This window comes from Spermophilus citellus, assembly GCF_964194105.1.
Source record: "Spermophilus citellus genome assembly, chromosome: 8".
Lineage (NCBI taxonomy): Eukaryota > Metazoa > Chordata > Mammalia > Rodentia > Sciuridae > Spermophilus > Spermophilus citellus.
Genome location: NC_138189.1, coordinates 19,404,906 through 19,431,237, shown reverse-complemented (window position 1 = coordinate 19,431,237; position 26,332 = coordinate 19,404,906). Strand labels below are relative to the sequence as shown.

Genomic DNA, 26,332 nt, shown 5'->3' with positions numbered 1-26,332 from the left:
TTTCTGAGCCATTTGCAGTGGCAGATACCTGTTATCCCAGCAACCCAGGAGGCTGAAGCAGGAAGATCTCGAGTTCAAAGCCAGCCTCAGCAACTTAGCGAGACCTTGTCTCAAAATAAAAAATAAAAGGGCTGGGATGTGGCTCAGTGATTAAGTGGCCCTGGGTTCAATCCTTGGTAAAAAAAAAAAAAAAAAAAAAAAAAAAAAATACTACTGTACTGGAATCAGCATTAGGAAGTCAACACTGGCTCTGCACTGATGCTGGATTATGGATCCATATTATTCATGTTCCCAGGTAATCACCGAACAGGGAGCTACCAAGTCCTTAACTAAGTCATAGGAAAGAGACACATCTAGACACTGCTGATTCAGAGAATCGAGCACAAAGGAACGTAAGGAGAAAAGATAACCCTGCGGGTATCAAGCAGTGTTTTTGCTATCTAAGTCATAAAAGGTAAGATCATCATGGGCTTAGAGTAAATTGGTATAATTTATTTTAAAACAAATTTGAACGTATTCTAGAATGAACTGTAAGGGTAAAATGGAAGTAAGTTTTTAAAATATTAATTCATTAAAATTTCCAGTAATAAATTACTATTTCAATTCTTCCTCATGTAAGACTAATTCTGGACATCTTTTTGACAGAAAATTTGCCTTTTTTATTCACATTCAACTTGTGTTTTCTTTAAATTCTAGCCCCCCACACAGTATTAAAAAGAAACCTTAGCAAAAAAACTGTCTATCGCAGTGACCACACCACTAAGAGAAGAGGAAACAGAATATCAAAGAAATTAAATTTACTGTTTATTTCTTTGTTACACAAAGAAAAATGGTCCAAGACATCTCAGTCCACGTCCTATGAAACTGCTCCAGACCACTACTGGCAAGCTGGATCACGAATCCAGCTCAGGGTCAAGTTTTTCCACTTTGATGACGATCTCTGGGGCCAGAGCAGAAGCGGCCGTGTGCTGGGTCCCCACCTCCGGTTCGGACAGAGTCTCCTCCTTGATCTTCACGGGCTCAATGCCAGCCTCCTCCTCCTCATCCGAAGACTCGTCCAGCTCCCATTCATCATCAATGTCCATTTCAAAAACTCTCACGTGACGGAGGTTTGAACTTAACTAAAGAGGAAAAGGCAATATGAAGAATTTTTAAATTAATGATTTAACAAATACATTACATAAAACTTGAAGAATGGTTTTACAGAAAGTTATATTCCTACCAATTTACTATAAAACTACTAAACTCAGTCTTCATTTTATATAAAACATACAATAGGGGCAACTGAAGCAGATTATTATCCTAACTACATTTTAAGTTTTTTTACAACAAGAGAATTAAATAGCTAAGGCCACCACAAGCTCATCATCAATTAAACTGTAAATCACACAATGTTTCAACAGAAGGGCTTTTTATCATGTATCTGAATCTGAAGAAGTTTCCACAGAAGCAAGGTCCCTCCTGCTGGAACTCTTAGTGAACAAGTTGCAAACACTTACCACACAGGACACTTTTCGAAAACCATTCCCAGCAACATACTGTGCTTTCATACTTTCCAGTAACCTCCAGTGCTTCTCGAAATGCATGGTACGTGTGGGAATGACACTACATTGTTCATCTAGCCTGGAGGGGAAAACCAACCCAGGAATCAAAAGGGGATCCTCTTTCCCTGGATCACAAGGGGTGGCACCAGGGGCAACTGTGGGTTCTAATTGTACCCATATTCTCATTTCCAATGTATTAAAAAGGGGCCGGTTGGGATATGATTCTATAAAAATACTGTAATTCCAAACAGCCACAGTATCATCTCAGTAAGATTTTGATTCCTTTTCAAGGAAAACAAATGGTAACTTTTGAGTGGGGGTACTGAGCACTGAACTCAGGGGCACTCAACCACTGAGCCACATCCCCAGCTGTATTTTTTGCATTTTATTTAGAGACAGGGTCTCACTGAGTTGCTTAGCGCTTTACCATTGCTGAGGCTAGCTTTGAACTCACGATGCTCCTATCTCAGCCTCCTGAGCCCCTAAGATTACAGGAGTGCATCATGGCACCAGGCTGGAAACATTTTTAAATTAGAGAAGGGCTCTAGTTACTTAAAAATCTCAGTCAACTAAAGTTATCTCAGAATTGGCTGTGTATTCTCTGCAATGGGTACTGAGGTTCCTAATTCTAGAAAGTACTAAAGGCACATCTAAAATAATTAATTCCAAACTAGGGTTAATACTACCCTTGAAAATAAAACTAAAGAGAAGTCCCATTCATCCTCTACTTCAAGGAATTTCCCATACTATCTCAGCAAATACTCTGGATTTATTATTAAAGCAAAGGGACAAGGAGAGCTAAATCAAAGTCAGCATTTTTGAATAAATAGTAGGAGTATGGGGCCGGGGCTATGGCTCAGTGGTACAGCACTTACATAGCATGTGTGAGGCACGGGGGTCAATCTCCAGCACCATATAAAAATAAACAAATAAAATAAGGGTACTGTGTTCATCTACAATTAAAAAACATATATTAAAAAAAAAAGTGGGAGTATCCCCCTCAGCTGCCTCTAAGGTTACCCCTAGGAACTAGAAAACCATTATCTACCATATCTGTAAAAACCTGCAATCTTTGGTATATGTCAAAAAATAGTGAATTTTATATCAAGTAGACAGTCTTACTAAAGAGCTAGTTACCTTGTAGAGTACGTCCCAGTGAACTGATATTCTGCAGAATCTTCACTGTTGTATACTAAAGACAATGGCAACTGGACCAAGAGCCTGTCTCTTCCTTCACGTCCTATAGTGTCTTTAAGAACCACCGTTACAGTTTCATCATCATAAAACTGTGCATCTAAACAACTGTAAGTGCTAGAAGTGAAATCAGTTTTGTTATATCAAAAATGATCAGGACTACTGAAAATACTGTATGCATAACATTATACTTGTACCAAGCAGAAAAAAGGTAAAGAATTAAGGGATATTCTTTATAGTGGACAATTAAAACATATCATCAGTTTGTAAAACCTTTTGTATTAATTTTCATAAATATAACTAGGCCTTACAAATAGGTAATAAAAAAAATCAGGAATCAAAAGGATCTTCTCTCCCTGGATCACAAGGGGTGGCACCAGCGGCAACTGTGGGTTCTAATTACAGTACTAAAAAACTCCCCACATCAACGGCTAAGCCTTAAGCCTGTGAAAATTCCCCCAGTGACGCCTTATGTACACCTTAAGTAAACAGAAAACCAGAGTAAAACCAGACTTAAAAGTAAAAATAGGATTTCACACATGAAAAAGGTATAGTAACTCCAAAGACCTTATTATAAAAAAAAACCTTGTGTGTAAGGAAGAAAAGAGTGAGAAAAAGACCAGCCTGCGATAGTGTCAGCTCTTTACCCTGGAAACCCTCTGGGATGGCTTTGGTACTGTTACCCTTTTGTATCCTAAAAAAAAAAAAAATCCCAGCTCAGTGAGACTATCACTTCACTTTTTCTGTTGGCAACATGAATCTGAGCCCTGCAGGCCGTCTGGCCCTTGGAAGCACATTACTTTCTTAGTAGACAGGAAACTCAAAAGAATGAATTCTTCCTATGAAAACACACCACAAAAATTCTTGCAGGATAGTAAAAGTCTATTCAATTAGAAGTCGAATTATTTTCTGCATATAAATATGTAAAGAACCTGGCCCCTCTGTAGAAAGTAAGAGCCCTTCTGCCCATATCATCTCTGTACACAAGTCTGTCCACACTCCTCTGTGACTGCATTAAACTAAACAGACACACACAAGCCCACCTCACCAGTATCTGTACACATCATCCACACAAGGTCAAGGCTTACCTCCTCCTGACTTTCTCAGTTGTGGCATATGTGAAGCTCCCAAATTTAATACCAATTAGTCCATTACTTACAGATCTTGAAGAAAGAAAAGGGAAAAGACTTTGTGGAACAACTGGATAAAGCCAATAATCTAAATGCTTAGCAGTGTTAGTACACTTGATTGGCAGTGTTAGCACACTTACCTAAAAACTAAATCTCACAGCAAAACAGCACTATTCTCACTCCAGAATACTGGTAAATAATTTAAACACCTAGATAGTCAAACCAACTTGGTTAAAATCCTATAGTTCCCAAAGTATCTAGATTCCTTAACTAAGGACCTCTGGAATGGCCAAATTGTTTTTCTTTGGCTGCATCTTGGTCTCAAAAATTTTTCTTTAAATTGAGATTTAAAACTATTTAAGGTATTAATGGCATTCTGAACATGATTTACCCTTTAGAATTTTCACTTTGGGTTCTCAAGACAAGTCTCTATGAGCAAAGGCCTCTGTCCAATGAAAGGCAAACTTAACCTGAGGTAAAAATTCTTTCACTAATTCAGTTGTGAACTTCTAGAAGTGCATGAGGTATCCTCCTGATTCTGCTGTCATATTCTTCCTAACCCGGGGGAAATACCACATACAATGGCAAGATGCCAATGTAAAACTAAGTAACCTAGAACAAAAAGGAATCACATAGCCTCCTAATTCAGTGTTATGATCTTAATGTTACTGTGAAAAATGTGACTGAGAACAGTTAAATGACAAACCTAAAGGTTAACTATGGAAATTCTGGAAGGAAAGCTGTATATGTTTTATTATAATAAAATCCAATCTCTTTGACACATCTTCAAGTTAATACTTACTGAGAAATATCAGTATGTCTCCTTAAGATGCACATTTTATAAAGTGAATCTTCTAAAATAGTAAAAAGAAGATAATGTAGATTTGAAGTCTTATTATTCCACCTAAAGAAAAAAAGTTAACATTGTAATATAGTATTTAGTTATCTAAGCTTGGAACAAAATTGTACTGTTCACACAAGCTAGGGGAGAAACACAAACTTACAGAAAAGGAAATTTCAACAATCTACGTGTAGAGTCCTCACTAAAACAAAAAGGGAAAAAAGGTAAGAAAAATTTAAATGGGCTGCTAAATTATACTACCCAACAGGATAATAGAATTACCTTCTTGCATCTCTGTATAAGGGAATGCAGATTGCTTGATTCATTGATTTTCCAATTACATCCTATATAAAATAAGATTTAAAAACATGATTAGAGGGTCTAAGTAGGTAGCTCACTGGAAAAGCACTTGCCTAGCATGTGCGAGGCCCTGAGTCTGATCCCCAGCGCTGCAATGAAATAAAAATATACTTAAGAGCACTTACATGCACAGAGATACTCTACAGAAAAGTGTAACTAAACATCACTGTTCAAGGGTAGTAAAAAAAGAAAAATGATCCATGTCACCAAACCTTGCACACAAGAAATCTTAATGACAATTACAACAGTAAGAAAAAGAGAAAGGCAATTTGGGGCTGAAAAGGACCGTGGAGCCAAGCACATGGCAAGTGAAGGACCACCTCCCTCTAGTCTCAGAGCATCAGTGCTTTGTTTATTTGGTAGTAAATATGAGTCACATCAGCTCTGTAACTAAGACTTTATATTGAGTTTGTTCTGGGAGAATAAAATACTACAAATGCCAACACTTTAATATATATTTTTTAATTTACATAAGAAAACAACAAGATGGGTAAGACTGAACCACATGAAACTGACATTTTTGATAGCCAATACCAGCCAAATGTCAGCATTTTCATATTGTTCACTGGCATAATCGTGGTCCTTTACATAGTGAGTCAGATATTCTTGCTCCTATACAAAGACATGCATTCTTTCAAACTTACTGCTGGCTTTTGCAAACACTGATCAATAATGTTCTCCATCCGCCTTTTCACGAAATGCAACGATTTTCGAGGATAATAAGGAAACAGCAAAGGACTTTCTGGTTTCAAACAAAAACAGAAACAAAACCAAAGGTAGAGCAAACCAATGAGTAGGAGAAAGTGATCTACTCTTACAGCTGGCCTGCCCATCTCGTGGTGGAATTCTCACTATATTTTCACACATCTCATTAAAAATGACCATGGCCTTCTGCCCCCTGTCACCCTCCTCCCTTCACCCCCTTCCCCCGGGCACTAAAAGCAACCACACTAGTGCAAGCTTGGCCCCACCAAAATCCAACAGAAGGTTTCTGTTGGCCGTAAGAGGAAAGGAATGACTTGGCAACCATAAGCTCCTCCTTCCTATCTTGACCATGAGAGAAGGATAAAGGCAGTGCAGTGCTGTTTTGGAAGAGTATGGTCCTAAACCAAAAAGGAGACAAGAAACCAGCTGTGTGTAAACAATCTCCTCACTTTTAAAAAGGCTACTTTATCAGTAGAAAGTTAGATATAGTTATTTCTGCTGCTTACAATAGCCGTATGAAGTACACATCATCATCTCCAAATTACAGACGAAAAAAACAAAGGGGCTGAGCAGGTTTAGGCAACTGCCTGATGTAGAAGAAGTGTCTAGATCTTGGAATCCACCCATTCCGACTCTGCAACCCAGTGTCTTCCTCGGTGCTCTGTAGTCACCTGATACAGCATCCCATGTCCCAGTTGAGCTGGCCAAGATGCATTTTCATCATGTTAGCATTTTAAGTCCCCAGCCATTGACAATGCTGTGCACACAGAAAGACATGTGGTCTTTGTCCTCAGGTCTTGGAACAAAGCTCCTAAAACCTATGGAATTTCCTGCTGTGATAGGAGGTCTTCTGTTTCAATGAGGCAATTCTGGAGTCTCTTAGACAGACTTTGGCTGTGGGCTGGTTGCTAAGAAGACCAAGCTGTGACCGAAGCTTGGAAATTTCAGCTCTATCCCCCAAACTCTGAGAAGTAAAGGGCTGGAGATCAAGTTCAACTACCAACGGCCAGTGTTTTAATCAATGACGTTCATGTGATGAGGCCTCCACGAAACCCCCAAACAATGAGGTTCAGAGAACTTCCTGCTGACACTGCAGACACCGAGTGCTCGATGGGCATGGAAGCTTCTCCCTCCGTACCTACCCTGTGCTTCTCCTTCTAGCTGGCCCTTCCCGAGCTATATTCTTTATAATAAACACAGTGAGAAACCACAGTGTTTCCGATTTTTTTGAGCCACCCTTGCAGATTATTTAACCTGAAAGGGAAGGGGAATATGAGAGTCCCCTGTAGCCACATCAGAGATGTGGGTAACCAAGGGACCTGGCACTTGTGATTGCCACCTGAAGTGAGGGCAGGTTGTCTTGTGAGACTGAGCCCTCAACTCTGTGGAGTCTGCATGAACTCCAGGTAGTCAGTGTGAGACTTGAAGTGAACTACAGGACACTCAGTTGGTTTCAGGAGGGAAAAAAATATTTCAGTGTCAGTAGTAAATTTTAGAGTGTTTTCTACCTATCACACTAACGGGTTATGCCTTATTTGTTATTTTCTGTTTCTTTAAATAAAATGAACACAAAGAATAGGTCTGAATAACTTAGGTAAGTATTACAAACTATTAGCCAGTCTTAATTAAACATAAACACAGTCAAAGACTATCTAGTTCATGAAGTACCTTTAAGATGGCTGCTGTTCTGGAGAAAGTCATACCACTGGTTTCCTTCCGTGTTAGGGGGTGACACAAGATCATCATCTTCATCTTTCAAATACTACAGAGATAAAAATTTAAACTTAATAAAGAAAACAATAAGACCTTCCAAAATATTTGATATTTTTCTATGTAATCAGTTAACCTGTTTTACTGCCAAGAACTCTGAAAGTTCACCACCATTTCCTGAGAATAGGAGGTGACCAAAATTTGCTACATGTCAAATATTTAAACAGACTGCACAACACTAAAATATCACTAAAATATTAGAATGTGATAGTTACAGAATGCATAAATTGAGCTTAAAAGTTTGTGTTTTATTTTCATGAGCTTATTTTAATTTTACATGTATAAGTTATAAATTAGTTTACACAAGTACCAACTATCAATATGATCTGTGGCGGCTGATTTCAAGGTGTAGATACAGATCCCATGATGCTTTCAGGGATCATGAGGTCAATACCAGTGTTATAATAATGCCAAGAAGCCACTCACCTTTTCACTGTGTTGGTGTTTGCACTGATAGGAAAAACTGCCAATGCCTTTGTTGAGTAAGGGTAGTGGCCCCAAATCATACCAGCAGCCACTGTATCCTTTTTTGCCACATCATACATTGTTTCATTTATGTTTTATGGAACTATTAAATTGTTAATTTTATCAAATCTCAACACTTGACTACACACCTTTATTATTCTATGGGATAGAATTTGGAAGTATACACAAAGCACTTTTGTTTCATTCCAAAGCAAGAAAATTATCTTGAGGAAGAGCACTTAATGAAACCATTTTAGTTATTAAGCCAGGCACTTTTTTAAAAAATGGAGTTCTAGCTGTCTCCTGTTAAGCTGAACTTCAGAGGCTTGCAAAAATACAAAACACCATTCTTGACTGACATTTTTGTAGTTATTTCATTAAAAATATTTATATTAACATATAATTATAAATGGAGCTCTTATTTTTAATGAATTAAAAATTTAATAATTTTTATGTTCTGTTTAATTCCTAATAATATATACCATTTACAGACAACAACCCAATAACCCACATAAACAAAAGCTTTTTGGGATCCTCAATAATTATTAAGAATGTAAGAGAGTTCTGAGACCAAATAGTAAAACAACCAAAGAGCAGCAGTTATTAAGCTATCAGGGCAAAACCACTATATAACTTGGTGTAAACTTTGGACAGTACAGTACATTAATGAAGATTAAAAGTCAGTTTCTAAAAATCAAACTCAGTTAATCCAAAATCCATACCTGACCAACTTTTTCAACATTGAAATATTTTCCTTTTCGATTATAAAGGTCTGGAGCCTAGAAAGAACACACTGTTTAATTCTTAAGTAAGCTCAAAAGAAAAGAAAACAACTAAAGTTTAAGACAAAAACTTTAGAAGGAGCTATAAGTAGCAGTTACTCTTTTCTTTCATGGATTAAAAAACATATACACAAACAGAAGTTCATATTATAGACTGTGTTCAATAAATAAGTACTACCATTGATTAGTTCAATAGTCTAAAAAATGAGTTGTTAGAGACTTTAATTGAGTTAAATTTGATTATTTCTTATCATTGCCAGGTTTATTGCAATTATTTTCAAAAAAGCAGCATTACAGTAACACCAAATTCCTACCTCATTAAAGTGTTCAGTAAGAAATTCAGCAACAAACGTGATATCTTTTTGAGTCATCTATCAACGACAAAAAGAAAACAAATCAAGATAAAAGGAAGCTTCCCATATTAAGTTATAGTTAGGAGAAGCAGCTCTGGTGCACTACTGCACAGGAGGGTGATTGTAGGTACCAATAATGTACTCAAGAGTCTGAAAGGCTGGGAGGATTCTGAACATTTTCTCCATAAAGAAATGATAAAAATTTGAGGCACTGAGTATGTTTTATCTGATTTAAATATTATGCAATGTTTCATGTATCAAACATTACTTGGTACTCAGTTTATACAATTTTTGTGTTTTTATGTATCAGCTAAAAAATAAATTTTAAAAATGGTTACTGTCTCTGTAAAGAAAGCCTCCCAATAAAACGAATATTATATAATAATAAATGTGACTTTTTTACTCTCTACTAAAAGGCATGAGGGGAAACAGTTCCTTCAAAAAAATAGATTATGCAGCTGTGAAAATACGAACTCCTAAAATTCTGATAATGTAATTAAACATTTTAATTCTATTTCTCAATCAGCTAATTCAACACCTACAGAACTCTTTGTGGCCTAAGGCTGTCATTTTAGGCCTTGTGCAAAAAACTCCTTGTGCTGGGGGCCTTCCTTTGGGAAAGGAGACTGTAAACCCTTCCACCCTGACAAGTCACCTTAACCTTGGTGAAGGACTGCAAGTCCACAGTCATGCTTGCGACACTGTGGGCCTTGGCTGCTGGCAGCGATCTGACCTTTACCCCACCCTAGTTCTTCTAGCACTCAAAAACTTGCACATTAAGATCCCTCCAAATGATTACATGTTTTATCTCTCAAAATAAAGTTAACAGCAATATAATTTTTTTTAAGTGTCTTTAGCTTTTGCCTGAATAGGAAAAACTTTAAAGAGCAATAAATAAGAGGAACGAGTCAGGTGTGGTGGCGCATGCTTATAATCCTAGCTTCTCAAAGGTTGAGGCCAGTTTGGGCAACTTGTCCCCCACCCCATCTCAAAATAAAAAGGGTTGGAGACATAAGCAGAGTACCACTGGATTCAGTCCCGTTACTTACACACACATACACACACACACACACACACACACACACGTTTCAAGGGAGCCAAAGAATACAAAACACATAAAGAATATAAATATACTATATGGATTATAAAACCCTATGAAAATTATAAATTTAGACAGCCATAATTAAAGATATTCTGTAAGATGAAAGAATATACATATTTCTTTTTAAAAAGTCTTAATGGATCTATCTGATGTCTACAGCCTGACTTCTTGCTAACCAATAACTGTTTTGCTGGTCACCAGATGACCAGCAAAACTAAGCTCAACTAGGACATTATCAATACATTAGAAAAACATAGTTGTCCCTTTGTACCCACAGGGTCCTCCTCAGGCCTCTTTGGATACCGACATCTAGAGATGCTCAAGTACCTTATATGAAATGGTATAAACCCAATAACACATATACATCCTCCTATATACTTTAAATTATATCTAGGTAATTTAGAACACCCAATACAATGTAAAGCCTATATAAAGATGTTACATTTTGTATAGGGGGAAATGACAAGAAAAAGGTTATGCAAATGTTCAGCACAGATGTGATATTTATGCAGAATACTTTCAATCTGCGGGTGGTTGAACCCACTAACTAGAGGATAGGCAGGGCCCACTGTGAGCCTGTACATTACCTTATTCAGCTCAGGAAGCACATGGTCTTCTGTCATTCTCAACATTGCTGGAAACAAAGTTAAAAACTACCTTTAAAGGAAAACTAGGTACATAATTTCAATTATAGACACATTTCAATATAGAAATGTGTTTCCCTGGACTAAATCTCCTATTTTCAACAGTTTTTTTTTACTAAGAAAAACATTATTTTTCTGCTGAAAGCATGAAGAACTTAAGTCTGATTCATATTTCCAGGGTCAAAACCAGTCTAACCATTCTAAACTATTATTTTTCTTTTTCTCCTTCAACTCAACCTGTTGCCATTCCACACAAGTCTACCTGCTGTCTTGTGTTAATACTGTGTGCAAGGATTCCTCTTTTTGCCTGTGATGTTTTCTGTCTTCAGATCGAGGAATTCTTTCCTCTAAAGTCTTATGATACCAAAGAAATGTGCTTATTTCCCTTGGCCTTTTTACTTACACAAAGACATTTGCAACAAGAGTTATAAAATACACACATATTTATATACTTCTCTTTAATTTAGTACATGGAGCAGCTGACTGTCCTTTCATGGGGCTGTCCCCATTCAGCACTGTACTTGGTGTGTGTCCACCTACATGAAGACTAAGCAGGTGCACTACCCATGGTCCTGCCTGCTTGAATCCACTTCTTCCCTGTGTTGGTGAGTAACAAGCATGTCAGAGGGACTTCTGCAAATACAGATTTTAGGCCCTGCCTTCGTGGAGATTATAGTTTACAAAACAGACCACCAAGGTTTAACAGCTACTATTGGTGGCAGAAGCAGGATTACAATTAGGTGTCCAGTTCTGCAATCCAGTGTGCTTTCCCCAGTGTCATCGTCTCATGACAAGGACTGAGCAGTAATCCATTTCTCTTCTAATCCTGATTCCTACTGCCGTCAGGACAAGCAATTATAGAAACTAAGTAAATTACCTCCAATAATTATAACTTTTCAAACCAAACTATTACTTTTGTTAAAGAAAGACTCCTAACATCTCAGTTTTAACAATGTAATTCATTCTGACAACCGGAATCACACTCTGATTCCCCATTCTGACTAGTGCTTGTACAATTTTTAGGAAAATCTAAGAATTTTAAGCATCAAGATCACATTCAATCTTTAAACAAAAGCAATTTTATTAGGATGACAAATATGAAATCTTTTTTTATAATAACAGAACTGAAGATAAGGACATCTATTTAAAGGACACAAGTAATTTAGCAGCTATTTCACTCTTTAGAATTTGAACAAATATGGGATAAATTCCATTTGTAGCTAAATCTTGCATATGCTGAGGGATATGTATAGAGTGTTATTTCAAGGATACTAAGAGTTCACAAAAATAGCAGTATAAATGAAACTAAATAAGATGTATATATACTGCAGAGTAAATATCTAGACATTTGGTATCAAATCAGTAAGTTAAACTAAACTGGCAACATAAATACAAAGGCAGCATGGAGATGCAAAGACCACTGTGGTCTGCATGCTATCAAGCTGGGGCCTCACTGCCCAAGGGTAGTGCCCATAGAAATGTTCAGTTCTGTGCTGCCAATGACCACGTCTCCTAAGAACTGAGTGCAGTCAGACCGACTATGAAACTAAGTAATTTTAGACAATTTCTATCAATTTAAAAGCCACTGTGGCTGGTGGCTACCACCAAGGGCAGCACTGATCTAGAAATAGAAGACCAAAGTATAAAACAGGAGCTACTCAAGAGCTTTAAAAAGAAACAAGTGCTGGGGGCTGGGGTTGTGGCTCAGTGGCCGAGCATGCCACAACAACTAAAAAATATTAAAAAACAAATAAACAAAAAACAAGTGCCCAATATATAACAGGGTCTGAAAATGTTATTTCAACCCACAAAGCATTCGAAGGTTTCAAAAAAAAGAAAAGAAAAAGGATGGGTCATCAATGAGTGACAGGGGCAAAAGATGTTGCAAGTTAGCTCTATTCCTTCTGTGGGGAGGTAGGGCTGGTCATATGTTAATAACTACTGAAGGTGGCAGAAGGGGACAAAGGAGTTTATTTGAAACTTCACTGGAGTTAACTGAAACAGACTAAGATGATACTCGCACATTTTTTTAAAGTGTTAAAATAACAAGAACATAACTTACCTACATAGAGCCACCGAAAAAATGCTTTGAAGTTTTTCATACTGCTATCTATAACTCTAAGAAGATAAAAATAAATCAGAAACAGGATTATTATGTGGGTTTCATGTATCATTGCTCAATTTGTCATGGAATATAAAAATCCTTACTGTTCTATTTTATTCTATCTGGATGACATTTAAGTCTTTGGAACAGCAGATTTTACAAATCAAACACATCCCTAAAAATAAAATGTCAAAAAAAGCAAATCCTGATTCTTTTTAAAAACAAAACCAATAACTCACATTCTAACTGGTTCTAACTTCCTTGCTATAAACTGTGTAATAGTCTTTCCTGACATTCAGAAAAGTATGAAATCCTTTTGTAACTTTGCAAATAAAAGAAATCAGGAAAAAAAAGAGATTTCAGCATCATTCTCAGTTTAAAACAAATACTATTGGTCAGTTAGAAAAATATTAATTCCAACAAGAAAATCATTATTATAAGTTTGTAGTACATTAATACTTCTGATATCAACAAATATTATTTTCTTGAGTTGATTTTCCAATCTGACAATAATATCTAAAAAATTGAATGTTCATGGGTTTTATACAAATGAACCAAAATTAAGTTATAAATAAAAGTCATTTTCATTTTGATGTAACTATTTCTGAATGCAAAGATTGGCATTATTTTTAAAAATCTCTTTAAGCTCACATCTATAAGATAATTACTCCAAACAAATTATACCTCCACTTTTCACTCCTGTCTCAAGACTCTTTCCAAGCATGGAGTTTCATAACATAATTGGAGAGGTGGGGTCAGTATTATACACTCTTCTGTTTAAAATAAATTACTTGAAATAAAAAATACCACAACATCTCCTATGTTATGAGACAACAAAAACAAGCCTCTCTTTCCCAAACAATACCCTCATCCCCTTCCCAAGCAACCAAGCTAACAATCAAAATTATCACTGCTGATTTATTTCTCTACTTGTAACCTATAATAAAAATGCTACATCCTACTTACCTGAAAGTAACAAGAAATTAATGTACCTTTCATTCATATTGAAAGGTGATCACACACAAAAAAAAACCAATATATTTGCTTTCAGCAAATGTGGTAAACCAAAGAATACTTCAAAGTACAGGGAAAAGTAGTATCATTTTAACCCTTATGAGTCTGTTTTTACTTCTTTTATAGGTTGCTTCTGTATTTCTGAACCACAGCTAATGCATGTACCTATTTTTACCTGTTTTGATTTCCCTGGATTCTGTAAGCCCTTCTTATTTTCTTCCATCAGCTGTTTTTGCTACATCCTTCCATTCTTTCCCTGTTTGAAGGGCAATACTGCACCCCTGGAAACCCCTCTGCCCAGAGACCTCCTGTAGCCTGCATCCTTGTTTATCTGCACACTGCGCTCCTGTTCCTGTGCAGCTGCCACACCGTACCTACTTTACTGCTTGCATGGATTAGCTCAGGGCTTTCAGATGTGGAAGATAAACTTTTTTGTGTTATTTCTCTGACCCTCATTCTTAATTCAAGATCTTAGCTAAATTTAAAATTCCAAAGGGGAAATACGTTCTCATGTAACTTTGGAAGCACTGCTCCATTATAGTAGATTTCCTGTTGGTGATGGAGGTTTTCTTGCTTCCTGATTTCTCACTTCTTAGAAGGGCTGTTTTTTGTTTCTTTTTGTTTCTTATCTCAAAGATCACTCTAAGAGGTTTAGTCTTTATCTTAGTATCTTGGAATTTTACAACACATCTGTAAGATGTGGGTCTTTTCATTCATTGTATTGAAAATAAGAGTTATTTTACATTGAACTCTATTGTATTATTATTTTGATAATTTACTCTCCTCCCAGTCTTTTAAACTAGATTTTTGTTCTGCAAATCTATTTGGACAGATACTAGACTTCATGGATTGATTCCCTCAGGGGTGAGGCTGGATGGACAGGAAAACAATAGTTTTAATTTGTAAGATCTCTGTGCTATTTATGTATGTTTTAATCACTTATAAGCATAATTTTGATGAAAATTTAAAACCTCACTTTCAGAGAATTAAAGACTAGATTCTTATTTAAGTGAAAAGTGAGTGTTCTCAGATCAATGATCCTAGATAACCCCATTACTTACTGAAGAAGTTCATTTGCCTTGAGTATGAAAGAACCCACAGCAGTAATAGCATCTAAAGAGAAATAAATAAGTATCACTTATTGAATAAGTCAGCTATGTTTAATGCATTCTACTGAGAAATTAAATCATCACCTTCAATTCCTGTAGCATCTAGTCCAAGAGGCTCATATTTTTGCTTCCATGAAGCCATTCCTTTCAATTCACTCAAATGGTACAATAAGGACTCTGAGCCACTAGTAAAACAGCAGAAATAAATATCATTACTATCATCAAAGTGGTAGGGAGCAACTACTTTATCTGAATATGTCTAAGTTTTCAGAAACAAACAAACAAAAAAACTGAAGGGAACTTTAGTTTTCTTTCTACAGGAAATAATTCTCAGGCTGGGTTTGTGGCTCAGCGATAGAGCACTCGCCTAGCACATGCATGGCCCTGGGTTCGATCCTCAGCACCACATAAAAATAAACAAAATAAAGATATTGTGTCCAACTACAATTAAAAAATAAATATTTAAAAAATCTTAAAAAAAAGAATTCTCAAATTCTCATCACAGGTTTGAGATCAGCCTCAATAACTTAGCAAGTCCCATCTCAAAATAAAAAATAAAAAAACTGGGGATATAGCAAAATTGTCAAGTGCCCATGGTTCAACCCTCTAGTATCAAAACAAAACAAAACCATAGCAGAAGCATCCAGTCATTATGACTGAGATAATATACACAACCACAAAATTAGATTTTGTTAGATGATCAAATTATGTTCCACAATTTAACCCAATCATTTCTGGAGTACAGGGTGGCGGGGTGGGTAGTGCTGGGATTGAACCCAGGGCTTCACACATGCTGAGCAAGCACTCTTCCACTGAGCTACATCTCCAGCTCTAGTCCTACCTGGTACTTTTATCACAACCATTTGGCTATCTTGTTCACCCGACTATCCAACATTCAACAAATATTTCTTAAGCTCTGACTTGATGTTAGGCACTATGCTAGATGCTGAGGACAAAATGAACAATGGTGTCCCCTTGGCACTGACAGGTCCCAACTACTACGATTGCCTTGAAGGAAAGGCAGTGGGTGAAGGCATAATCCAAGAACATGATTTAATCTGGAGGTCCAGGAAAGGCTTCTCTGAAGGAATGTACCCAAGAACAGATGAGCGCAAGCCGAGAGCAGTGTTCTGGAAAATGAGAAGGGCATTAAGAAGGCCCTGGGTGGGAAACTAAAAGGCCACTAGTGTGGGCAAAGCAGAGAAGTAGTATGCTAAAGGCCATGCAAAGGTCTTGGCTCTAAGAGCAAAGGGAAGTTCTCAAAAGAGTTGGCAAAGTTCTCAAAACGTCATTAGATCCACTGGGGAAAACACATTCAAGGGATAAAGTGTGGGCTTGAAGAGACCAGTGCAAAAAGTGTCATGGGGCTACAAGAGGACTGGAGTTAGGTACTCAGCATAGTTACAGAACTAACTTGAATATTCAGCATCCACTTGCTGACTGCTTCACTAAAGTAGCTGTGGACAGAAATAGCAGATACCTAGAAGATCCAGGAGCAAGTTTTAGCTATGACTTTAACTACCAGCCAGCTGTAACACCAATTCTGAACTTCAGTTTCTTCCTGTGTAAAATGAGGATAACCAGAACAAACCGCCAAGGTGTTAAAAGAAAAAACGCACACTATGCATTTACTTAATTTCATTGCTCAAAAAAGGGTGTATGACCTATTTTAAAATATATCTCATGCTTAACTGAAAAAAGGCCCAGACAAGATTCAGGCTGGTAGAAACATATTAGAAAATTATTTGACAAAGCAGAACTATCATTGTTGACTCTCTAAATCTTGGGGTATGCCAATATTACCCTCAAATGGCAATGGAACAATTTTAGCTAGAAAGGCTCAAAAACAAAAATGCCAAATTGAGAAAGGCTGCACAGAGAGACTAATGACATGTACACATGGATAAAATACCAAAAAATTCTACATCACCTTCATACCTCTGTAAGTGACTTATAACCAATTTTTGTATACTGGAATATGATGACTCTATAGACTGGCCAAGCTTTTTTAAGCCCTAATTAAGAGAAGAAAATATATTTAGCATACAACTAGGACACTATATGCCATTCCAAAAAAGAAGAAACTGAAGAAGGTATTCATAATACATAAATACTTCAACAGCACCTTTACGGTTAACTGGTTCATCAAGAGGGTCTGAAGTTCAGCACTACAATGAAAAAGAAAGTGTTTTTAGTCATTTTTCCATTCAAAACTAGAATCCATTGTTTAAAACTTAAATTTCAAAATAGAAACAAGATTTTGAAACAAAGTAAACAGAAGGAACTAGCCCAACAAAAATGAGGGCTTTGGTATATTCACAAAGGGACAAAAACGATACAGCCCAGAAGCTAACAGAAAATGTGAGAGAATATACCATATGCCAAACCAACACCTCAAATCAGGAAGGGAAGGTGAATACTCAATAATCACATGGACAATGATCTAATCACTTATAGAAAGAAAGAAGCTAAACTTTCACAGCATACAACCAGTAAACCACATTTAAAACATATAAAGGAAAAACCCACAAGCCATAAAAAAACTCTAGATACAGATCAATAATTGAATTTTTTAAGACAAATCTTTTTAAGGTACCAGAAAGATTAGTTTGGCTACATAAAAATTTCAAAATGTTTATCCATTTAATAAATACACATGCATATACACAACCACACCTACATAAAAAAATACATGAAAAAGCCCCAAAAGATATACACCTGAGGGGGTCTTATGTTCTGCAATTTTCTACTTTTTAAAAGCAATCAGGTTATTTTTGAAATAATTACTGTTAAGAAAAGAAAAACAAAGGTGGGGGGGGGGGAGCAGGAGCACTTATCCTGCTTTTATTACCTTGCTTTCCCCCACAACAACAAATGCATGAATTCATCCTGCACAGATGTAGTAGTGTTTTTTTCCTGAACAAAGCAAAAACAATTATGATATATACTTTATAAATTATAAGCATGTTTATTCAAAATCATAGGGAACACAACCCTATTTCAACATCTGCTCCTCAAGCCCCACCTGCTCTACTTCATAATCCTATCTCCACTTAAGTAGTACCAATGGGAAGAGAGTTTGTTATGGTTTGGATGTGACTTGTCCCCTGTGGGCTCATGTATTGAGGCTTGGTCCTCAGTGTGGTGATGCGGAAATGGTAGAACTGTTAAGAGATGGGGTGTAGTGGGAGGTGGTTAGGTCATTACAGATACTGCCCTGGAAAGACATTAAGATAGTTCTCTTGGAACTCTGGTTACTTTCCACAAGAGTAAGTTATCCTAAAAGGTAAGACTGATCCCTCCCCAGTCTTTGGCTTCCTGTCTTGCTGTGTGATTCCTCTTATTCATATACATGTTGCTGCCACGAGACTCTCCTCATGAGAGGAAGAACATGTGGGGATGCACAGCCTTGGACTTTCAGTATCCAAAACTGGGAGCTGTTATAGCAACAGAAAATACATAGTCCTTTTCACAAATCTGAGAAAATAACATATGAGATTAGACTAAGCCAACTGAAACAGATGATTTTAGCCTTTTATAAATCAGACTGATTTTTCTTATGTCCCTGATAGATAGAGTGTATGTAGATAGTAGGCACTCTAACTCCATGGGAAACTACAATTACATTACCTGCACAAACTTAGTGAGACGAGAATCCATCTGCATCAGTATTTCTTCCCATGCTTCACACATACATGTTAGTGACAAATTTATATACTATTAGCAAAAAGAAAAAAATATTAAAACAGTAAAAATACTTAAATAATATGTGCTTCTTATGTAAAGAGTCACAAAGAAATCCAGTATTTACTTTCAATCACTCTTTTATCTCAGTTAAGCCAGAAAAAGAGGAAATCAGAGCTAATCTTTGGTAATCCTTAACTATAAAACATTTAATGATTCTTTGAACTTTATAATAAAATATTCTTAAAAGCTTTTTTGGGAAGGTGGGGGTGAGTATCCATTGATTGAACCCAGGGGCACTTTTTTATATTTTATTTAGAGACAGGGTCTTGCTAAGTTGCTTAGGACCTTGTTAATTTGCTAAGGCTAGCTTTGAAATTGCAATCCTCCTGCCTCTGCCTCCCAAGCCACTGGGATTATAATTATGCACCATCACACCTGGCTCATTCTTAAGTTTGTATCTGGTAAAACAAATATCCTCAAACTTTTTATGTTTAATGCATAGTGTAAACATGCTGATTTGTTCTGCTATTCAAATATTAAATAGGACTTTTTTAAAAAGCATTGATCTCTAGAAACCTCTGATGCCAAGTAAATTAAGGATCATAATAGAACAAAATCCATGTCCACAGTTCTCTATGGCTCATCCGTCCAGCCCTGAATCTAGCCTAACCTGCATCTCACTCTACAGAACACTGCAGAAAAAAACACTGTTGGGTACTAAGCCTCGAGTCTTTGCACCCTTCCTCTTGCACTCTTTTCTTTCAGTACTGGGGATTGAACCCAGGGGCACTCCACCTCTGAGCTACACTCTCAGCCCGTGACATGTCGTGTTGTGTCACACCATGTCATGTCATTTTTGAGACAGGGCTTTGCTAAGATGCCTGAGCTGGCTTCAAACTCAAGGTCCTCCTGCCTCAGCCTCCAGGGAGATGGGATTACAGGCATGTGCCACCCCCACCTCCCCAAAAAAGCTTTAAGAATATTTTATTTAATGTAAGAGCAGTCAATATGTAAAATTGCATTCTTGATACTACCCCTGCTACTACTACAGGGTGAACAAGGCTAGGCTGGCTCGTTGGAGAATGAGAGATATGAAACAGTACACAGCCATTCTAGCCTAGGCCACAGATTGGCTTGCGTGACCAACCTGGATGAGAGAAGCTGCACCAGGCCCAGATCACCAGAATCTGCTGGCTAAGCCCATCCAAACTGCTAATCTCCAGAACTGTGAACTACTCCGGGATGGGTTTATTATAAGCAGAAGCTAACTAGTATGGAGATTATGTTTCCACAATACTTTATTTGTAATAAAGTACAAGTGAAATTTTATTTATGGAACATTTAAAAAGATTAAAACCATTCTTTTTCCTTTTCTTTTGGGAGTGGTAAATAGAGTTGGGTGGAAATAAATTCTCAATTAAATTTCATTTTCTTGAATTCATGAACATTATGAGAGGATTGGTAGACATCCCCTACTATAGATGGCTTTACAAAATAAAAATTTTAAGTTTTATCTCTATGGAACTTTAAAAGCTTATAGTAAATACAAAAAGTAACTATAAATACCTGTAAAAGAGCTGAAATGTGAGTAAACTTTCTGGCCATTCGAGTTACTTCAGGTAAGAAGGAGTACAAGAGATTGGTTTCAAGCTATAAAATAAAAAGAAATAAAGTACGTCACAATCAGATGCATTTTCTTCTTTAAAAGACAAACCTTTTCTTGCCCAGCTAAAAATAATTCTGTAATTAAAGAGAGTCTAGACCTAACTATTATAAAGACCATATCAGAATTCTGCCTGCTTTGAGCATAACACAGTGAGACTAACAGAACACAACCTCAGGATTCCTATGTGTGATGGTGCCCAGATCACTCTCTGGTCATCAGTCCCTTTTAGGTAGTTATAAATATGATAATCTATTTTGTAACAGAATTATGAGGAAATTAAAAATAATCAAAAATGTATGTCAAAATTAAATGGAAGTAAAAAAATTAAAGGCTATTGATAAATATACAGAAAATATCAATGATATGTGAGTTGTCTCTCAATGAAGTTGTCATTAAGAGATATCTATTATGAGGCTGGGGCTGTAACTCAGTGATAGAGCACTTGCCTCATAAGCATGAGGCACTAGGTTCGATCCTCAGCACCACATAAAAATAAATAAAGATATTGTGTCCATCTACAACTAAAAAAATATTTTTTAAAAAGGTATCTATTACAAAACTCATAGAAAGTGATAATTTTTATCATAGTCCAAGTGAAATCATGGTAATCATAGCTTCTCAGGCTCATGATGAGGAGCAAACACAAACAGCCATTGCAGTGGTAGGTTCTCTGACATGCTGGATGCAACCGAGACTGCTGGAACGCACCACACATACCACATCTTGCATCTTTTCTACTTTTTGAGAGTTCACCTGTACTTAGGTTAAGTGGCAGAGATATTTAAGATGAAAATTTGGTGAAGATTTCTTGGCAGGCAAAGCTATAATGCAAGTATCCTATGGGAGACCCTTCAAAATTTTCCCATCTACAATATGAATAGCAAACAATAAAAAATGGGTTTTCCCCAATATTAAATGTTCACTTTGCCCAAGAGGTTATGTACTGGCTAAGAGCACAGATGCTAGAACTAGACTGCTTAGCATCACCTTCTAATTCTGTGACATGGAGTAAGTTCTAGTTTCTCTGGGTGATCATGTACTTATCTATAAAACAGGGATAATCATAGTACTTACCCATTAGAGTGCTGTGTTTGAAGCACTCAGTCATAGCACATGTTAAATGATCAGTGACGATTAGCCTTTAGGACTATCTAGGACAGAATCGTAAGAATGCACTTGGACCAAAGTTACACTAGTATAGAAAGCAATTAATATGGTCATCAACAGACCATTGAAACACTGTTTTGATGAAAATGATATTGAAGTACTTAGGGAAAATATACTATTTAATGTAAGAGCAGTCAATATGTAAAATTCAGAAATTCCAAGTATTTTTAAAATTTTGCTTTGGTGACTATTAAAGTATACTGAGATATAGGTAATAAAAAACCTATAAAGGCTGGGGGTGTATCTCAGTAGTAGAAAGCATGTTTAGCATGTGCAAAGCCCTGGGTTCAATGTTCACCACACACACACACACACAAAAAAAAAAAAAAAAAAAAAAAAAAGAAAAAGAAAGGAAGGAAGGAGAAAAATTTGCCCCCAAAACAACAAAAAAGCCCCTATAAGGCCTAAGAAATATATAATTGCTCTCTACTGTATCAAATTTCAATACTCACCTGAAAGTATGAAACTTCTGAAGCACCGCTGGTAGAAACCTCTGTGACCACTGATAGCGACTTCAAATCACTTGATAAACATAATGCAAGACAAGTACCAGCAATCTGTAAAATAGTTATCAGCCACCCTGAGTACACGGGGTATTACCACAAGGTCTCATCTGCTTATAATACTGAAAGCAAAAATTTAGAGTTCTGAACAATTAAAAACACACACTCCTGGTCCCTGCCATAGACAGGACACAGGTAGCAGGTGAAGGTTGGTGTCTGCCTGCATGGGCCTTCCCAGTTGAAAGAACACACAAATATCCTGATTCCTGCTCCTCCTCATACCAAGTGTTAAAAGAACCAACTATTCCAAAGTGCCTGTATTTTCTACCCCTTTAGGGAATAGTAAGAGTAAGATTTTAAAAAACTATAAAGAACAAGTGAAATGGCTAATTTGAACTGTCAACTAGACTGGATTAAGACATGCCAATGATTAAGAGGCTTCTAAGTGTGTCAATGAGAGTGTGTTTAGAAATTGGCATGTGGCATAGCACACTGAAATGGAGACCTTCCCTAAACATGGGCAGCACCTTCTAATAGGATGATGGCTTGGATGGAATAAAAATTGGGCGAATAAGGAAGCATAAGCAGATACAAGCTCGATTCTTCTTGAATGGTTCTTTTTTTTTTTTAAGTTGTAGATGGACACAATATCTTTAATTATTTATATGTGGTACTGAGGATTGAACCCAGTGCCTCACACGTACTAGGCAAGAGCTCTACCACTGAGCCACAATCCCAGTCCTTGAATGGTTCTTGATTGCAGCTGTGATTGTCTGAGGATATCATACTCTCGCCTCTTTACACTCTTCCAAAGCGGACTCTGCCAGCAATTCTCTAGGGAATTTTCAGAAGCATTTGATGAGCCAGTGTAGAACCACTGGTCCCTCTTATTCTGAGGCTTTCAGCCTCTTGCACCGCACAGTTACTGGTTCTTCCAGCTCTCCAACCTACAGATGGCCACCATGGACTATCCAGCTTCTGGTCATATAAGCCAACCTAAGCCAATCTCTTTTTATAATTATATTTCCCATTGATTCTGTTCCTCTATAGAACCCTAATACAACAAGATCTAGTAATAGTGGTAGATTTGGTATTAAGCTTAAAATTACTTCTGATGATTTTCATTATATTCCAATCACAAATTCTAAATCCTATCTACTGCAAGCTAGAAAAAAATCATAATCAAGTAGATCATACTCATCTTTTGGTTAAAGATAAAAACTTGACTAGTTCCACCAATAGCTCCTGATCTCTATATACATCATTTTGCTACTATTTAATCTTAATAAGAAAATTATCCTCTGAATTTTCTGGGAATGGTGGTGCATGCCTATAATACCTGCAACCTGGGAGGCTGAGGCAGAAGGATTGCAAGTTGAAGGTCAGCCTCAAAAACCACCCTGTCTCAAAGTAAAAAATAAAAAGGGATTGGGATATAGCTCAGTGGTAAAGCACTCCTTGGTTAAATCCCCCGTACCACCAAAAAAAAAAAAAAAAAAAAAAAAAGAAAGAAAGAAAGAAAGAAAGAAAACAAATTGGTACAACCACTTTGGAAAGCAGTATGGAAATTCCTTAGAAAACTTGGAATGGAACCACCATTTGACCTAGCTATCCCACTCCTTGGTCTATACCCAAAGAACTTAAAATCAGCATACTACAGTAATGCAGCCACATCAATGTTTTAGCAGCTCAATTCACAAGAGCTGAATTGTAGAACCAACCTAGATGCCCTTCAATAAATGAATGGATAAAGAAACTGTGATATATACACACACACATACATACACACACACACACAATGATGGAATATTATTCAGCATTAAAAGAGAATAAAATTATGGCATTTGCAGGTAAATGGATGGAGTTGGAGAATATCATGCTTAGCAAAATAAGCCAATCCCAAAAAACCAAAGGCCAAATGCTCTCTCCAATACGTGGATGCTGATCCATAATGGGAGGGCGGGGGGGGGGCAGATTGGAGAAAATGAAGGAACTTTGATTGGGCAAGGGGGAGGGAGGGCTGGGGAGGGAGGGATGGGAAGGGGGTATGAATGCAGGAAAGATGGTGGAATGAGATGGACATCATTAAACTAGGTACACACATGACTTCACATACGGTGTGACACTACATCATGTAGAATCAGAGAAATGAAAAGTTGTGCTGCAATTGTGTACAACGAATCAAAATGCATTCTGTTGACATATAAACTTAATTAAAATAAATAAATTTTTTAAAAAAGAAGAAACTATCCCACTATCCACTGTATCCTCTATTTAAGAACTGAAAAATCTTGGTTTTATTCTCATTCCATAAGTAAACTGCTATATATTCTATGATAAACAATATAGAACATTTTTAAAGAAAAACTTACCCCTGTGACTCGAGCAATTTTGAACATTCCATAAGCATAGAGCTCAATAAATCCAGAGCTTCCTCCAAGGACAAGAATATTCAGCCTAATTAAAAATAATGCAAAAAGCTGAGGACCAACCAACAACAGAGACGATTCAGTTCTTAAACCAGAAAACATGGCTACTGTTCCCACATAACCCACATGCTAACACTGCCCTGAGGGAACAAAAACCAGACAAATCTACTACCACTCAAGATTTATTGCATCCAGGCTATTCCTTTTCTTTCCCCAAAAGAACAATATAAATTTTCTGTGCAGCCTAAAGAAAAACCAGTTTATAGTAAAATAACATTGAAAATCATATTTATATGTAATCAATAACAAAACAACCCTTTTTCTGGCTAATTTAAATTGTCATCAGTTTTATCATTGATAGACTCTACTAAAAACAACAGATATTAACATCACTATGTTGTTTAGTGGTATTAATATCAACAATGAAACAACATGACAAAAGACTTGCTTGAAACTTCTGAAAACTGACTCAAATATGAAATATCAACTTAAAGAAATCAGACTTATTTAAGGTATCTGCAAGATTTACCTGACATCTCCCAAGAGCTTTATAATTTCATCAGAATTTTCTTCACTAAAATACAAAAATAAATTTGGTCATCTTTCAACTATATCCTCAAATAATAAAATATTACCTTACTTGAAAATGAAAAAGGTTTATCTTACCTAAATATTTTTGAGGTGCTGCTATAACTGGGGGAAAACAGATAAAGATAAAAAATACTCTTAAAAGAAATATATATATATTTTAATGCATAAGAAAATTGCCACAGTATTAAAAATAAAGGACAGAGAAATGTGGAAGATTAATTCCACATGATATGATACTTACTTTTTTGGCAAGGTGGGCAGCTTAGGTAAGAGAAGATTTGATTCATCCTCAGCATTATAAAAAGATGTTAATACACTAAAAAGGAGAAAAAACCAAGCATTATAAAAATACCAAAGAGTTTACTTCTTTTTTCGCTAAAAATGTACATTTCTTTTAAAAGACTCTCAGTTTTTTTAAAAAAATATTTTTAGCTATAGATGGATACAATATCTTTATTTATTTTTATGTGGTGCTGAGGATTGAACCGAGTGCCTCACATGTGAGGCAAGTGCTCTACCACTGAGCCACGATCCCAGCCCAAAAAGACTTCCAGTTTTATAAAACTTATCAAGTAAAAAGATGCCACAATATCTTATCATCATAAAACAATCGTTCTAATATCACAAATGAGAAATGCAAAACTAGGAATTTGTTATTTTTGTAAAATAAATCATCCTATACATTTCACATTTATAGAAATGAATAATAGTAAGCAATTTCTCCACAAATGTAATATGCTTTTATGTACTTTCAGTATTCAGACACCAACTGAGGATTTATGACATCTTAACTCTCACATAAGAAACCAAACTAAATGTACAAGTGTAAACGGTAACTTTAAGGAACATTTCAATCATTCTAACATTTGATTATTGGTTTATGGCTTACATACACCTGGGGGGGGGGGTTGTTGATAACCCAGCAGCTGTGAGAAAATACCACGAATTTTGAAATAGTCTTATGTACTACTTTTCTTTCCCAAGTCTACCTCCAAATGAGGTTGGAAAACAAATGAGTGAACAAGTGAAACGTGTGACTTGGGGTGACTTGGGAAGTATTTTTTCCCACTTCGACACATTGTAGATGAGAGATCCCAGAATCTCCACATAACATTTCTAAGCTATTAGCAGATACCATGTTAGGAATATACTCTGCAGGTAACTGGGCTGGG

The 26,332-nt window shown here is 36.5% G+C and overlaps 1 protein-coding gene across 2 annotated transcripts in view; it reads right to left on the bottom strand.

The window, feature by feature from the left end:
- Positions 1–784: 784 nt before the first annotated feature.
- The window catches only part of ANAPC4 (anaphase promoting complex subunit 4), a 31,805-nt gene continuing 6,257 nt past the window's right edge, over positions 785–26,332 (bottom strand). Inside the window, exons 4-28 of one of the 2 annotated variants that reach the window (XM_081303561.1) lie at positions 25,402–25,476; positions 25,236–25,262; positions 25,099–25,143; positions 24,513–24,597; positions 22,090–22,194; positions 20,371–20,454; positions 18,748–18,834; positions 17,969–18,033; positions 17,243–17,285; positions 17,056–17,132; positions 15,202–15,302; positions 15,070–15,121; positions 12,953–13,008; positions 10,834–10,880; positions 9,106–9,162; positions 8,732–8,788; positions 7,443–7,536; positions 5,714–5,811; positions 4,992–5,053; positions 4,873–4,911; positions 4,671–4,772; positions 3,827–3,901; positions 2,682–2,855; positions 1,500–1,623; positions 785–1,121 (exon numbers count right to left, since the gene is read on the bottom strand). In XM_081303561.1, coding sequence (XP_081159687.1) covers positions 894–1,121; positions 1,500–1,623; positions 2,682–2,855; positions 3,827–3,901; positions 4,671–4,772; positions 4,873–4,911; positions 4,992–5,053; positions 5,714–5,811; positions 7,443–7,536; positions 8,732–8,788; positions 9,106–9,162; positions 10,834–10,880; positions 12,953–13,008; positions 15,070–15,121; positions 15,202–15,302; positions 17,056–17,132; positions 17,243–17,285; positions 17,969–18,033; positions 18,748–18,834; positions 20,371–20,454; positions 22,090–22,194; positions 24,513–24,597; positions 25,099–25,143; positions 25,236–25,262; positions 25,402–25,476 — 2,059 coding nt within the window. In that variant the 3' untranslated portion in view covers positions 785–893. The remainder of the gene's footprint in view (positions 1,122–1,499; positions 1,624–2,681; positions 2,856–3,826; positions 3,902–4,670; positions 4,773–4,872; positions 4,912–4,991; positions 5,054–5,713; positions 5,812–7,442; positions 7,537–8,731; positions 8,789–9,105; positions 9,163–10,833; positions 10,881–12,952; positions 13,009–15,069; positions 15,122–15,201; positions 15,303–17,055; positions 17,133–17,242; positions 17,286–17,968; positions 18,034–18,747; positions 18,835–20,370; positions 20,455–22,089; positions 22,195–24,512; positions 24,598–25,098; positions 25,144–25,235; positions 25,263–25,401; positions 25,477–26,332) is intronic. The other variant, XM_081303562.1, reaches the window with a different exon arrangement.